General features: G+C 45.2%; 2 protein-coding genes across 5 annotated transcripts in view; both read left to right on the top strand.

Annotated features, from left to right (window-relative positions):
* The window catches only part of pgm2 (phosphoglucomutase 2), a 20,878-nt gene extending 18,784 nt beyond the window's left edge, over positions 1–2,094 (top strand). The window contains exon 13 of the mRNA XM_058384879.1: positions 14–2,094. Within this exon, the coding sequence (XP_058240862.1) occupies positions 14–122 (109 nt within the window). The 3' untranslated portion in view covers positions 123–2,094. The remainder of the gene's footprint in view (positions 1–13) is intronic.
* Positions 2,095–2,867: 773 nt separating this feature from the next.
* tbc1d1 (TBC1 (tre-2/USP6, BUB2, cdc16) domain family, member 1) overlaps positions 2,868–17,500 on the top strand; it is a 76,614-nt gene continuing 61,981 nt past the window's right edge. Inside the window, exons 1-3 of one of the 4 annotated variants that reach the window (XM_058384684.1) lie at positions 2,868–3,113; positions 6,914–7,173; positions 7,382–7,618. In XM_058384684.1, the coding sequence (XP_058240667.1) occupies positions 6,919–7,173; positions 7,382–7,618 (492 nt within the window). In that variant the 5' untranslated portion in view covers positions 2,868–3,113; positions 6,914–6,918. Of the gene's footprint in view, positions 3,128–6,913; positions 7,174–7,381; positions 7,619–17,500 lie in introns of all 4 variants that reach the window. The other 3 variants (XM_058384676.1, XM_058384677.1, XM_058384678.1) reach the window with 3 other exon arrangements.

Raw genomic sequence — 17,500 nt, 5'->3', positions numbered from 1 at the left:
CTCTCTCTCTCAGTGATGTGACTCAGTTGACCAGTGAGTTGAACAGTCTGGTGGACGCCATCGTGGAGAACTTCTTCCAGCCCGAGAAGAACCACCTGATCGCCCGGCCGGAGTCCAGTTAAAACGTACAGCTAGCCTAAAGATTTCTGAAGATTCCCGCTTGCGCTCTCTCTCTCTCTCTCACACTCTCACACACACAGTCCACATTCACATGACAGACTGCAGCTTTAATGACCTGAAGCTGTGATCCTAGCACTTTTTATCCTGAGAGAAGTCTTAAATACTCTACTGATTATCTGAGCCACGCCCACTGAACCTGCTGCAGTAACACACTCCACTCACCTGTTATTACCCCCCCCCCCCCACACACACACACACACACTCTCCAGAGCTTCATTTTCAGTTTAGTCTAACTTCCAAGCATTGACGAAGTCTAACTAGCTGTACATCGTTACGGCTTAACCCCAGGATTTATTTTCTCTTCACGTCTCAAATCTGATTGGTCAGAAGATCCATCTTTAACATGTTTTTAACAAGTTATTTAATGAAGAATCCAGTTACAATCTGTCTGAGAAACCATTACAGCTTTTTTCCCCTCCCTCACTCTCTCTCACTTTTACCTTTCTATCTCTCTCTCTTGTTGGTCTTTCTCTTTCTCTTTCTCCATCACTCTCTCTCCCTCTATCTCTCTCTCTCTCCCTCTCTCTCTTCTCTGATCTTAAACATTCCATTATTTAATAAATATTTCCTTTTTTCTTCACTCTATTACAACTTTCTTTTTTAGTTTTCTTCTTCCTGTCCCCTCTGCTAGTGTGAAGTGCGGTGAGTGCTGCCCCCTGCTGCCTGACAGTGGAATAAACCTCCTTCTGTTAATGAGTATAAATAGATCTGTAGCTGAGAGATTTCAGTAACTGCACTTCGCTACTGTACTTAACACTGATTAGGCAGATTTATACTTTACTCAAGTATTATTAGATAAATATTTATTAAATATTAGCTTACTAGCCAGCCATAAACACGTATATCTATCTATCTATCATATATATATATATATATATTTGTGTGTGTGTGTTTGAGGGCTGTCTGGAGTTAGCATAATATTTATTAAAATATGTAGGAGGCAAATGAAAGTGCATTATAATTTTTTTTTCTTGATTTGATGTACAAATATGACGCACTTATAAACGTTTTAATTCGACTCACCCTCCTACATACACCCTCTCAGGCGCTTTTCTGATCAGTTTTATATATATTACACTGTATTGCCAAAAGTTTTTGGACACTCCTCCAAATCATTGTTGTGTTTCAGGGGTTGGACTCGGCCCCTTAGTTGCAGTGAAAGGAACTCTTAATGCTTCAGCTTCATACCAAGACATTTTGGACAATTTCATGCTCTTTGTGGGAACAGTTTGGGGATGACCCCTTCCTGTTCCAACATGACCGTACACCAGTGACCAAAGCAAGGTCCATAAAGACATGGATGAGTGAGTTTGGTGTGGAGGAACTTCACAGGGTCCTGACCTCAACCCCATAGAACACCTTTGGGATGAATTAGAGTGAGGCCTTCTCGTCCAACATCAGTGCCTGACCTCACAAATGTGAGGTTTCTTCTAGAGGAATGGTCAAAACTTCCCAAAACCTTGTGGAAAGCCTTCCCAGAAGAGTTGAAGCTGTAAATGGGCCGGACAACTCCATATTACATTCATGTGCATGGCGTTCCAAAACTTTTGCCAATACAGTGTATTTAATAATAACTGAATAAACATGATTACATCCCACTCGAGTCGAGGAATCAAGTGCAGGTTTTTCTCCCTGATTCTCATCACATGGTTCTGATTCACGCTACTCTGGAGATCCAAGTCTAATTCTCTATAAAAAAAAAAAAAAAGCCCATATGTTTACTTTTAACCAGGAACTTTATATCCAAAGCAGGAAGTACAACATTTCCCCTTTCTCATATGCTATTATTTAATAACACGCGTGTGTACAGTTTTATTTAAACATTCCATTGCTTTCTCCCCACTGATTTGAGCTGTATGTTCATCAGTGCACCTCATCCTTACTAACCAATAAAAATGAAACTAATCCATCACACTGCTTTGTGTTGTGTTTTTCTTTGTGATGCAGCTTCATACGATATATATAGTTTGAGACATATAGACAATATATTTTTGGTTTATTTGCACAGAATGAACCCACACACACACACACACACACACTAGACGGGCGAGAAATAAGGACCGCAACCATGTATATCTCTGTTTTTGTGTTGATTGAAGCGATAAACCAATTACAGTCAACAAAAAGCTGCTGATTAAACGTCCAAGGGAAGCTGGAAAAGCACATTTTTGCCACATGAAAGGAAAATCTTTCTGTTTAGCCCTGCTTCTCAGGATACATTTTTATTTTAACATCTTTTACCTCACAAAACAGCATAAATAAGTGATTTATCTTCATATTCAGCATAAGAAAAAGACTTTTATTTTGTATTTTTGTTCCATAATAGTGACGTTAGAGTGACTTTTAATTGTATATTTTTAATATTTACGGGAACATATAAAACTAGAATAGCATGTAACATTAATAGCTAAACGAGTGAATAATATTGATATATATCTTAGTAGTGTGTATTTATTTACTTATATTTATAAGACTTTTAATTTTTTAAATAATTAATTTATTGTTCGAACTTCCGGAGCCGCCATTTTGTCGTTTATCAGCGTGCTCAGTAACCTAGCAACAAAAATAACCCACGAGAAAACCCCCTCCCTCCCGCCTTTCCACCAAACGCGCATGCGCGGTGCCAATATCAGTCGCGAGAGAGAGAGAGAGAGAGAGAGAGAGAGAGAGAGAGGCAGGCTCGCGCCGCTCGGGCTCGCGCACTCTGAAGTGAAGTTTCATTGAGGAGAAGCGGGACTTCCTTATCACTGTTTTTATTTCCGAATAAAAGGCGTCAAGGGAGGTTTTTCAGAAGCAGGATTAAATATTGAAAGCCATTTTGAGAAGATTTAATAATTTAAAGGAGTGAAATGAGTGTTTCAATAAATGGAAAATAACGGAATTTGATTGAAAGAAATCCGTTAAAGAAGTGGGCGGAGCTTCTGCACGTGAAGGTACAGACTTCTGTGTGCGTATTTATTTATTTATTTATTTATTTATTTATTTATTTATTTATTTATTAATTAATTAATTACATTTATAGTCATATTCGTGGAAAACAAGCTGTGATGTTTCTGTACCTTTCCTCTTGCACTGGACATTTTTACAGTTTAACTTCTCGTGCATCTTGTGATGTAACAAACACTGTATATCCTTTTACACACACACACACACACACTGCTCTCTCTCTCTCTCACACACACACACACACTGCTCTCTCTCTCTCTCTCTCTCTCTCTCACACACACACTCCTCTCTCTCTCTCTCTCTCACACACACACACACACTGCTCTCTCTCTCTCTCTCTCTCTCTCTCACACACACACTGCTGCTCTCTCTCTCTCTCTCTCTCTCTCACACACACACTGCTGCTCTCTCTCTCTCTCTCTCTCTCACACACTGCTGCTCTCTCTCTCTCTCTCTCACACACACACACACTGCTGCTCTCTCTCTCTCTCTCTCTCTCTCACACACACACACACACTGCTCTCTCTCTCTCTCTCTCTCTCTCTCTCACACACACACACACACACACACATGCTCTCTCTCTCTCTCTCACACACACACACACACTGCTCTCTCTCTCTCTCTCTCTCACACACACACACACTGCTCTCTCTCTCTCTCTCTCTCTCTCTCTCTCTCTCTCTCACACACACACACACACACACACTGCTCTCTCTCTCTCTCTCTCTCTCTCTCTCTCTCTCTCTCTCTCACACACACACACACACACACACACACACTGCTCTCTCTCTCTCTCTCTCTCTCTCACACACACACACACACACACACACACACACTGCTCTCTCTCTCTCTCTCTCTCACACACACACACACACTGCTCTCTCTCTCTCTCTCACACACACACACACACCCTGCTCTCTCTCTCTCACACACACACACACACACACACACACACACTGCTCTCTCTCTCTCACACACACACACACACACACACACACACACACACTGCTCTCTCTCTCTCTCTCTCTCTCTCTCACACACACACTGCTCTCTCTCTCTCTCTCTCTCTCTCTCTCTCTCTCACACACACACACACACTGCTCTCTCTCTCTCTCTCTCTCACACACACACACTGCTCTCTCTCTCTCTCTCTCTCTCTCTCTCTCTCACACACACACACACACACTGCTCTCTCTCTCTCTCTCACACACACACACACACACACACACACTGCTCTCTCTCTCTCTCTCACACACACACACACACACTGCTCTCTCTCTCTCACACACACACACACACACACTGCTCTCTCTCTCTCTCTCACTCACACACACACACACACACACACACACTGCTCTCTCTCTCTCTCTCTCTCTCACACACACACACACACACTGCTCTCTCTCACACACACACACACACACTGCTCTCTCTCTCTCTCTCTCTCTCTCTCTCTCTCTCTCACACACACACACACTGCTCTCTCTCTCTCTCTCACACACACACACACACACACACTGCTCTCTCTCTCTCTCTCACACACACACACACACACCACTGCTCTCTCTCTCTCTCACACACACACACACACACTGCTCTCTCTCTCTCACACACACACACACACACACCTGCTCTCTCTCTCTCTCTCACTCACACACACACACACACACACACACACTGCTCTCTCTCTCTCTCTCTCACACACACACACACACACACACACTGCTCTCTCTCTCTCTCTCACACACACACACACACACACACACACTGCTCTCTCTCTCTCTCTCTCTCTCTCTCACACACACACACACACTGCTCTCTCTCTCTCTCTCTCTCTCTCACACACACACACACACACTGCTCTCTCTCTCTCTCTCTCTCTCTCTCACACACACACACACACACTGCTCTCTCTCTCTCTCTCTCTCTCTCTCTCTCTCTCTCACACACACACACACACTGCTCTCTCTCTCTCTCTCTCTCTCTCTCTCACACACACACACACACACTGCTCTCTCCCTCTCTCTCTCTCCCACACTCACACACACCCACACCGCCCTCTCTCTCTCTCTCTCTCTCTCTCTCTCTCTCTCTCTCTCTCACACACACACACACACACACACACACACACTGCTCTCTCTCTCACACACACACACACACTGCTCTCTCTCTCTCTCTCACACACACACACACACACACACACTGCTCTCTCTCTCTCTCACACACACACACACACACACACACACTGCTCTCTCTCTCTCACACACACACACACACTGCTCTCTCTCTCTCTCTCACACACACACACACACACACACACTGCTCTCTCTCTCTCACACACACACACACACACACACACACACACTGCTCTCTCTCTCTCTCACACACACACACACTGCTCTCTCTCTCTCTCTCTCTCTCACACACACACACACACACACACACACACACTGCTCTCTCTCTCTCTCTCACACACACACACACACACTGCTCTCTCTCTCTCTTACACAGACACACACACACACACACACACACACTGCTCTCTCTCTCTCTCTCTCACACACACACACACACACACACACACACACACACACACACACTGCTCTCTCTCTCACACACACACACACACTGCTCTCTCTCTCTCACACACACACACACACACACACACACACACACACACACTGCTCTCTCTCTCTCACACACACACACACACACACACACACACTGCTCTCTCTCTCTCTCACACACACACACATTGCTCTCTCTCTCTCACACACACACACACTGCTCTCTCTCTCTCACACACACACACACACTGCTCTCTCTCTCTCACACACACACACACACACACACACACTGCTCTCTCTCTCTCTCTCTCACACACACACACTGCTCTCTCTCTCTCTCTCTCTCACACACACACACTGCTGTCTCTCTCACACACACACACACACACACACACACACACACACACACTCTCTCTCTCTCTCTCTCACACACACACACTTACTGAGGAAATGGTGTGTGTGTGTGTGTTTCTGTGCTGCACCTAAAATTAGTCTGTGAAAAGCTGATCCTTCTCCAGAGTACCAGATCACGTCTCCTTCAGGGTTTAGTCCGAATCCTTAACCTCGTTGTAACGCCATGTTCACACCAGGTCACATGATCAGGTCACAGGTCACATGATCAGGTCACAGGTCACATGATCAGCAGCGTTGTCTCTAATCGAGGCAGGAGTTACTGTGTTTTAAAGAAAACCGCCTTTCATCACCGGACTCATCATAGTGCGGTTACAGGAAAACAATCATCATGTGGGACGGAGTGATGCGTGTTGGATTATAACAGCTACATGTTAGCTCCACCCACTTCCCCTCGTGTCGCTCTAACACTCGAGATCTGGTAATAAACCTTCGTCTTAAACCTCCGGCTGGAGCTGAGAGGTCAGTTCGGACGTTCTAACTTTCTTAAAATGGATGTAGGCATAAAGGAGCATCAGGATTTGGGACCCCAGGTGAAAGCTTTGTCTCTGGGCAAAACTCCGCCCCCTTTGCCCCGCCTCTTAAAGTCTGAGCCACTTTTATATTATTTTGGACGATACGTCACGGATAAAACCCTCGGTGTCGTGTTGTTACGGGAAATGAATCAATGTCAGGATCTGAAGTTTAAGGGGCAGAGTTTCATCATATTGCGCCATCGAGTCATCTAGCGCTCTAATATCTAAAAAATGAAATATTTCATGTGATCTAACTCGTGAAGTATAGCCCATGTTTCTCTTTTCCATGCTCAGGGCTCATGGAGGGAATCTGCTTCGAGGTGAAACCCAGAGGCGACCCCGCCTGCTCCTCCAGGCCGCTCCAGGATGGATCAGGTGATGAAGACGAGGAGGAGGAGGAGGAGATTCAGTACAGACTGAAGCTGGTCGGCTCGTTAGCAGTCCACCCCCAGACCTCCATGGCCATGCTGCCGTGGGTGGTGGCTGAGATCCGCAGGCCTCGGCTTAAGGAAAGGAGCTTCAGCACCAACGTCTCCAGAGCTCAAGCTGTAGAGGTGAGAGAGGTCTTTAGACTGGACACGGGGATTTCAGGGGGCGGAGTCGTTTTGTCAACAACCTAAGAAATTTGTGTTAATTGTTTTTAACAGTTAATTTAACAACAGTCCCAGACCTCAGTGTGTGTGTGTGTGTGTGTGTGTGTAAGAGACTGAAGATCTATGCAGGTTTTTATAACCAGCCATATCGCTCCTCTCATTCGTCCAGATGCGTGACTGCCCAGTGGTCCTGCAGATCTCGGGTTCCAGGGTGCGGTGTGTCCTGGGCGTGGTGCGTGTGGGGGAGCAGTGGGACCCTCTGCAGCACACCGTCCTCTTTCAGCAGCTTCCACATCGGGTCACCAAACTCATCCACAACAGCCGAGAGCCCAGCTACTTCGGCTGTCTGCTTCGGGATGGAGCCAGCGCTACCTGCTACGTCTTCCGCTGTCAAGATGAAGACAGGGTATGTACACACATAGACACATGCCTATACACACACACACACACACACATAGACACATGCCTATACACACACACACACACATAGACACATGCCTATACACACACACACACACACATAGACACATGCCTATACACACACACACACATAGACACATGCCTATACACACACACACACACACACACATAGACACATGCCTATACACACACACACACATAGACACATGCCTATACACACACACACACACACACACACACACATGCCTATACACACACACACACACACACACATGCCTATACACACACACACACATAGACACATGCCTATACACACACACACACACACACACATAGACACATGCCTATACACACACACACACACACACACATAGACACATGCCTATACACACACACACACACACACACATAGACACATGCCTATACACACACACACACACACACACACACACATAGACACATGCCTATACACACACACACACACACACAGACACATGCCTATACACACACACACACACACACACACACACATGCCTATACACACACACACACATAGACACATGCCTATACACACACACACACACAGACACATAGACACATGCCTATACACACACACACACACACACACACATAGACACATGCCTATACACACACACACACACATAGACACATGCCTATACACACACACACACACACACACACATAGACACATGCCTATACACACACACACACACACATAGACACATGCCTATACACACACACACACACACACGTAGACATATGCCTATACACACACACACATAGACACATGCCTATACACACACACAGACACACACACACACACAGACACATGCCTATATACACACACACACATAGACACATGCCTATACACACACACACACACACACACATAGACACATGCCTATACACACACACACACACAGACACATGCCTATACACACACACATAGACACATGCCTATACACACACACACACACACACACATAGACACATGCCTATACACACACACACACACATAGACACATGCCTATACACACACACACACACACATAGACACATGCCTATACACACACACACACACATAGACACATGCCTATACACACACACACACACACACACACATAGACACATGCCTATACACACACACACACACACATAGACACATGCCTATACACACACACACACACACACACATAGACACATGCCTATACACACACACACACACACACACACACACATAGACACATGCCTATACACACACACACACACACATAGACACATGCCTATACACACACACACACACACATAAACACATGCCTATACACACACACACACACACACACACACATAGACACATGCCTATACACACACACACACGCATAGACACATGCCTATACACACACACACACACACACACACATAGACACATGCCTATACACACACACACACACATGGACACATGCCTATACACACACACACACACATGGACACATGCCTATACACACACACACACATGGACACATGCCTATACACACACACACACACACACATAGACACATGCCTATACACACACACACACATAGACACATGCCTATACACACACACACACACACACACACATGGACACATGCCTATACACACACACACACACACACACACACATGGACACATGCCTATACACACACACACACACACACATGGACACATGCCTATACACACACACACACACACACACACATGGACACATGCCTATACACACACACACACACACACACACATGGACACATGCCTATACACACACACACACACACACATGGACATGCCTATACACACACACACACACACACACATAGACACATGCCTATACACACACACACACACACATAGACACATGCCTATACACACACACACACACACACATAGACACATGCCTATACACACACACACACACACACATAGACACATGCCTATACACACACACACACACACATAGACACATGCCTATACACACACACACACACATAGACACATGCCTATACACACACACACACACACACATAGACACATGCCTATACACACACACACACACACACACATAAACACATGCCTATACACACACACACACATAGACACATGCCTATACACACACACACACACAGACACATGCCTATACACACACACACATATAAACACATGCCTATACACACACACACACACAGACACATGCCTATACACACACACACACATAGACACATGCCTATACACACACACACACATAGACACATGCCTATACACACACACACACACACGCATAGACACATGCCTATACACACACACACATAGACACATGCCTATACACACACACACACACATAGACACATGCCTATACACACACACACACACATAGACACATGCCTATACACACACACACACACATAGACACATGCCTATACACACACACACACACACACATAGACACATGCCTATACACACACACACACACACATAAACACATGCCTATACACACACACACACATAGACACATGCCTATACACACACACACAGACACATGCCTATACACACACACACACATAAACACATGCCTATACACACACACACACATAGACACATGCCTATACACACACACACACACACACACACACATAGACACATGCCTATACACACACACACACAGACACACACACACACACACACACACATAGACACATGCCTATACACACACACAGACACACACACACACACACACACACACAAACATAAACACATGCCTATACACACACACAGACACACACACATAGATATATGCCTATACACAAACACAGACACTCACATCTATACACAAACACACACACACATAGACACATACACACACACACACAGACACTCACGTCTATACACACACATACACAAACACACAGACACATGTCTATACATACACACACACAGAACAGACACATTTGCCTATACACACACACACACACACACACTCATGTCTGTACACACACACATAGACACACATGTCTATACACACACACACAAACACACACACAGACACTCATGTCTGTACACACACACAGACACACATGTCTATACACACACACACAAACACACACACAGACACTCATGTCTGTACACACACACATAGACACACATGTCTATACACACACACACACACACACACACACTCATGTCTGTACACACACACAGAACAGACACATTTGCCTATACACACACACACACACACACACACTCATGTCTGTACACACACACAGACACACATGTCTATACACACACACACAAACACACACACAGACACTCATGTCTGTACACACACACATAGACACACATGTCTATACACACACACACACACACAAACACACACACACAGACACTCATGTCTGTACATACACACAGACACACATGTCTATAGACACACACACACACAAACACACACACAGACACTCATGTCTGTACACACACACATAGACACACATGTCTATACACAAACACACACACACACACACTCATGTCTGTACACACACACATAGACACACATGTCTATACACACACACACACACACAGACATAGACACATGCCTATACACATACTTAGACACACATGTGTATATACACACACACACACACACAGACTGACACACGTCTACACACACACACAGACAGATGCCTAAACACACACACATAGACACTCATGCCTATACACACACACACACACATTCCTATACACACACACACACACACACACACTGAATGGTCTCAGGAGAATATAATGGTTTGTTGAAGATTTGAAATCATACAAGACGGTTTCCATGGTAACAAATATAGGGAAGTGTGCCCACAATGGCACAGTCTGCTCTCTGGATCATGGCTGTTACCAGGGACATGAGTCGTTGTGGGAAATCAGGAACTCAACCCAGAAACAGAAAACAGGAAGTGATGTGGGAGGAGGGGAGAAGGTTGCCATGACAACACATCATACATATCACACACACACACACACCTCTGTAATGCCTAGCCTTCATCATCTCACCCCCCTGAACCATATCTATTTCTGAGTGACCTTCCTGGGGTGTAAGACACACCTGCTGCATGTCACACACACACACACACAACAACAACAACAACAGAAATCTCCATTCAAGTCTATAGTTCTGAAGGTTGGACAATATGACAGATCACAGGTTTGTGTTACTAGGTTTTGGTTTCTATGGTAACAGCGTACACAGGGACTGGAAGATGTTTATGAAAGGAGTCTCCAGTGTCAGTCAGTGGTTGTTTATAGCTGCTTTAACACGTGTGGTAACTCCTAAATGAGGTTATTGCGCGGTTATGTCGAGTCCCACACCGCTGTCACACATACACAAACTTGACATAACTGTGTGGAGGGTGTGTGACGGCGGGGTGGAGGGTGTGTGACGGCGGGGTGGAGGGTGTGTGACGGAGGTGTGGAGGGTGTGTGACGGCGGGGTGGAGGGTGTGTGACGGAGGTGTGGAGGGTGTGTGACGGCGGGGTGGAGGGTGTGTGACGGAGGTGTGGAGGGTGTGTGACGGAGGGGTGGAGGGTGTGTGACGGAGGTGTGGAGGGTGTGTGACTGGAGGTGGAGGGTGTGTGACGGAGGGTGTGGAGGGTGTGTGACGGGGTGGAGGTGTGACTGGAGGTGTGGAGGTGTGGAGAGGGACGGAGGGTGGAGGGTGTGACGGAGGGGTGAGGAGGTGTGTGGAGGTGTGGAGGGTGTGACGGAGGTGTGGAGGGTGTGTGAGGGAGGTGTGGAGGGTGTGTGACGGAGGTGTGGAGGGTGTGTGACGGCGGGGTGGAGGGTGTGTGACGGAGGTGTGGAGGGTGTGTGACGGCGGGGTGGAGGGTGTGTGACGGAGGTGTGGAGGGTGTGTGACGGCGGGGTGGAGGGTGTGTGACGGAGGTGTGGAGGGTGTGTGACGGAGGTGTGGAGGGTGTGTGACGGCGGGGTGGAGGGTGTGTGACGGAGGTGTGGAGGGTGTGTGACGGAGGTGTGGAGGGTGTGTGACGGCGGGGTGGAGGGTGTGTGACGGCGGTGTGGAGGGTGTGTGACGGAGGTGTGGAGGGTGTGTGACGGCGGGGTGAAGGGTGTGTGACGGCGGGGTGGAGGGTGTGTGACGGAGGTGTGGAGGGTGTGTGACGGCGGTGTGGAGGGTGTGTGACGGCGGGGTGGAGGGTGTGTGACGGCGGGGTGGAGGGTGTATGACGGTTGTATAAAGGTGGTGCGGATATTGCATGAAGGTTACATGGAGGTTGTGTAGAATTCATGTCAGTGTTGTATGAAGGTTATGTGAATGTTGCGTGAAGGTTGTGGGAATGTTGTATGAAGGTTGTGTGAATGTTGTGTGAAGGTTGTGTGAATGTTGTATGAAGGTTGTGTGAATGTTGCGTGAAGGTTGTGGGAATGTTGTATGAAGGTTGTGTGAAGGTTGTGTGAATGTTGCGTGAAGGTTGTGGGAATGTATGAAGGTTGTTTGAATGTTGCATGAAAGTTGTGGGAATGTTGTGTGAAGTTTGTGTGAATGTTGCGTGAAGGTTGTGGGAATGTTGCATGAAGGTTGTGTGAATGTTGCGTGAAGGTTGTGGGAATGTTGCGTGAAGGTTGTGTGAATGTTGCATGAAGGTTGTGGGAATGTTGCATGAAGGTTGTGTGAATGTTGTGTGAAGGTTTGGGAATGTTGTATGAAGGTTGTGTGAATGTTGTGTGAAGGTTTGGGAATGTTGCATGAAGGTTGTGTGAATGTTGTGTGAAGGTTTGGGAATGTTGTATGAAGGTTGTGTGAATGTTGCGTGAAGGTTGTGGGAATGTTGTATGAAGGTTGTGTGAATGTTGCGTGAAGGTTGTGGGAATGTTGTATGAAGGTTGTGTGAATGTTGCATGAAGGTTGTGTGAGTGTTCTGAAAATCAGTGGTGTAAAGTAAAGAAGTAAAATGACTTACTACAAAAAAAATAAAAACAGTAAAGGAAGTTTGTGCTCAGTGATGACTTTAGGCCATGTCCACACGGAGCTGGGGATTTTTAAAAACGGAGATTTTCTACTTGGTGTTTTTTTTTATTCTATCCACACGACCTACCTGTTAAGTGCTATCAGGAGCCTAGCCAATCAGAAGCCCTGTTAAGTGCTGTCAGGAGCATGACTAGCCAATCAGAAGCCTAGACAAAACTTTATTACCGGTTCCAGTAGTCTAACAACAATGGCGCATCGCGGGAAACATTGTAGAAAGTAGAAGTCAGACCGGGTCTCGTCCAAAACCTCCATCGCTGTGTGTGTTGTGGGAGTTCTGTATGCAGCAGCAGTGAGCTCTGTATTACATTCCCTCCCTCTGTTCATGACCGTAATGTGGGAGTAACTGTGTGTATGTGCACGCATGGAAAAGTCCAGTAAACAATGTTAACACAGTCAGTAGTTTACGTCAGTCTGTTACTGCACAAAATATCTTCATAAACAAAGCTGACGTCAAATCAAGGAGACCGGCGCACAGACAATGACGTCAATTCGTCAAAATCTCCGTTTCCCCTGTCCACACAACACCACTGAAAACAGAGTTTTGGAGAATCTTCTCTTTGGAAGGAGTTTTCCAAAAGCTTCGTTTTCAACGACCTCAAACTGCATTAGCATGTGGACGAAAGGTCAAAACACAGAGAAAAATCTCCCTTCTTAAAAATCCCCGGGTTCGAGTGGACATGGCCTGAGTTACAAGCGCACATGTATGGAGACACTGATACTGTACACTTCATTACAATACAGTTCACTACGTTCTAAAGGCCTCTTCTTTCTTTCATGCAAGGCTTATTTTTTGGTGGTGCACTTATTGAGAAGTTTAAGAAAGAAAGCAATACAGAATAAAATTCATAATTCTCCAAATTATTAGTCTTGCTTTTTTATTAATTTACTTTTACTTTCCATACTTGAGTACATTCATGAAAATACTACTTTTGATACTTAAGTACAGTTTATTTCAGATACTTTAAGACTTTTACTCAAGTAGAATTATAAAGGTCGACTTTAACTTTTACTCGAGTCATTTTCTAACAGAATACCTGTAATTTTACTCAAGTGTGGCTTTTGGGTACTTTATACAACACTGCTGAAAATCTTGCATGAAGGTTGTGTGAAGGTTGTGGGAATGTTGCATGAAAGTTGTGGGAATGTTGCATGAAAGTTGTGGGAATGTTGCATGAAAATTGTGGGAATGTTGCATGAAAGTTGTGGGAATGTTGCATGAAGGTTGTGTGAAGGTTGTGGGAAGGTTGTGGGAATGTTGCGTGAAGGTTGTGGGAATGTTGCATGATAGTTGTGGGAATGTTGCATGATAGTTGTGGGAATGTTGCATGAAGGTTGTGTGAAGGTTGTGGGAATGTTGCATGAAAGTTGTGGGAATGTTGCATGAAGGTTGTGTGAAGGTTGTGGGAATGTTGCATGAAAGTTGTGGGAATGTTGCATGATAGTTGTGGGAATGTTGCATGAAAGTTTTGGGAATGTTGCATGAAAGTTTTGGGAATGTTGCATGAAGGTTGTGGGAATGTTGCATGAAAGTTGTGGGAATGTTGCATGAAAGTTTTGGGAATGTTGCATGAAGGTTGTGGGAATGTTGGATGTGGGTTGTGTGAAGGTTCTGGGAATGTTGCATGAAGTTGGTGGGAATGTTGCATGAAGGTTGTGTGAAGGTTGTGTGAATGGTGTGTGAAGGTTGTGGGAATGTTGTGTGAAGGTTGTGGGAATGTTGCATGAAGTTGGTGGGAATGTTGCATGAAGGTTGTGTGAATGGTGTGTGAAGGTTGTGTGAAGGTTATGTGAAGGTTGTGGGAATGTTGTGGGAATGTTGTGGGAATGTAGCATGAAGGCTGTGGGAATGTTGTGGGAATGTTGTGGGAAGTTTGTGGGAATGTTGTGGGAATGTTGTGGGAAGTTTGTGGGAAGGTTGTGGGAATGTTGTGTGAACGTTGTGGGAATGTTGTGTGAACGTTGTGTGAAGGTTGTGGGAATGTTGTGGGAATGTTGTGGGAATGTTGTGTGAATGTTGTGTGAACGTTGTGGGAATGTTGTTGTGTGAACGTTGTGTGAATGTTGTGTGAACGTTGTGGGAATGTTGTGGGAATGTTGTGTGAACGTTGTGTGAATGTTGTGTGAACGTTGTGGGAATGTTGTGTGAACGTTGTGGGAATGTTGTGTGAACATTGTGTGAAGGTTGTGGGAATGTTGTGTGAAGGTTGTCTTGAGGTTTTGTGGTTTCTCAGTAAGATTTTGTATTTATTATTAACCTGGAAGGAGAAATAAAATCACCTGTTGTCACTGATTGTTTTCCTGTAACAGACAGCAGGAAGTGTTGTATCTGTTTTTCTCATCACTGGGTAGAGGCAGAAGAGCAGGATGAGTGTGTTAAAGGTGATTTAATGGATAAATCTCTGTGAAGATCAGCTTTTATCTCATGCTTTGATGTTGAGGTTTGAGCTCAGGTCTCTAAATGTCAGCTCACACACACACACACACACACACACATAGTGTGAATGGCTGCTATGCACAAGCGAGCTATAAAAAGGAGTGTGTGTGTATGAGAACGTGACCTCACTAGCATTTGTTTGCAGGGAAACCAGATACAGAAACCTGACTCGAAGACCATGTGGACAACACGCGCACAAACAAACACACACACACACACACTCAAACACTGAATATATAGACACTCACACAAACACACACACACACACACACTCAAACACTGAATATACACACACTCACACAAACACACTCAAACACTGAATATACACACACACAAACACACACACTCAAACACTGAATATACACACACTCACACACACGCACACACATACTGATACCGCATACACACACACACACTTACACACACATCCTGCATATACATACCACATATATACACACACACACACACATACCGCATATACTGTACATACCACACACACACATACACACATACATACACACACATACACACACACATACATGCGCACACACACACACATATACACACACACACACATACACACACATATACATACACACACACACACATACACACACACACACATACACACACACACACATACATACACACACACATATACATACCACATATATGCACACACACACACACACTCACAAACACAGTTTCAGTGAAGGTTGTGTGAATGTTGTGTAGAGGCTTGAGTGAAGGTTGTGTGAATGTTGTGTAGAGGCTTGAGTGAAGGTTGTGTGAATGTTGTGTAGAGGTTTGAGTGAAGGTTGTGTGAATGTTGTGTAGAGGTTTCAGTGAAGGTTGTGTGAATGTTGTGTAGAGGTTTCAGTGAAGGTTGTGTGAATGTTGTGTAGAGGTTTCAGTGAAGGTTGTGTGAATGTTGTGTAGAGGTTTGAGTGAAGGTTGTGTGAATGTTGTGTAGAGGTTTCAGTGAAGGTTGTGTGAATGTTGTATATAAGTGTTGGAGAGAAGTGCTTCATCACTCTGCTCTCACAGGATGTGGTGAACTCATTTCCTGTTCATTCATTGTGGCCATAGGTGAGACTGGGTTTGTTTTTATGTGTGTGTGTGTGTGTGTTTGTGTGTGTGTTGTTTGCATTGCAGCTTATTTGAGGTTAGACTTTCTCCTCCTTTCTTTTCCACTGTTTTTTGCAGCGCACTCTCACTTTGTCTTTCTCTCTCTCTCTCTCTCTCTCTCTTTCTCTCTGTTTCTCTCTCTCTCTTTCTCTCTGTTTGTCTCTCTCTCTCTCTCTCTCTCTCTCTGTCTCTGTTTGTCTCTCTCTCTCTCTCTCTCTCTCTC

The sequence above is a fragment of the Hemibagrus wyckioides genome, linkage group LG29, assembly GCF_019097595.1.
Source record: "Hemibagrus wyckioides isolate EC202008001 linkage group LG29, SWU_Hwy_1.0, whole genome shotgun sequence".
Classification (NCBI taxonomy): Eukaryota; Metazoa; Chordata; class Actinopteri; order Siluriformes; family Bagridae; genus Hemibagrus; species Hemibagrus wyckioides.
The sequence above is the reverse complement of the archived record's forward strand: the minus strand, read 5'-3'. Positions and strand labels throughout refer to the sequence as shown.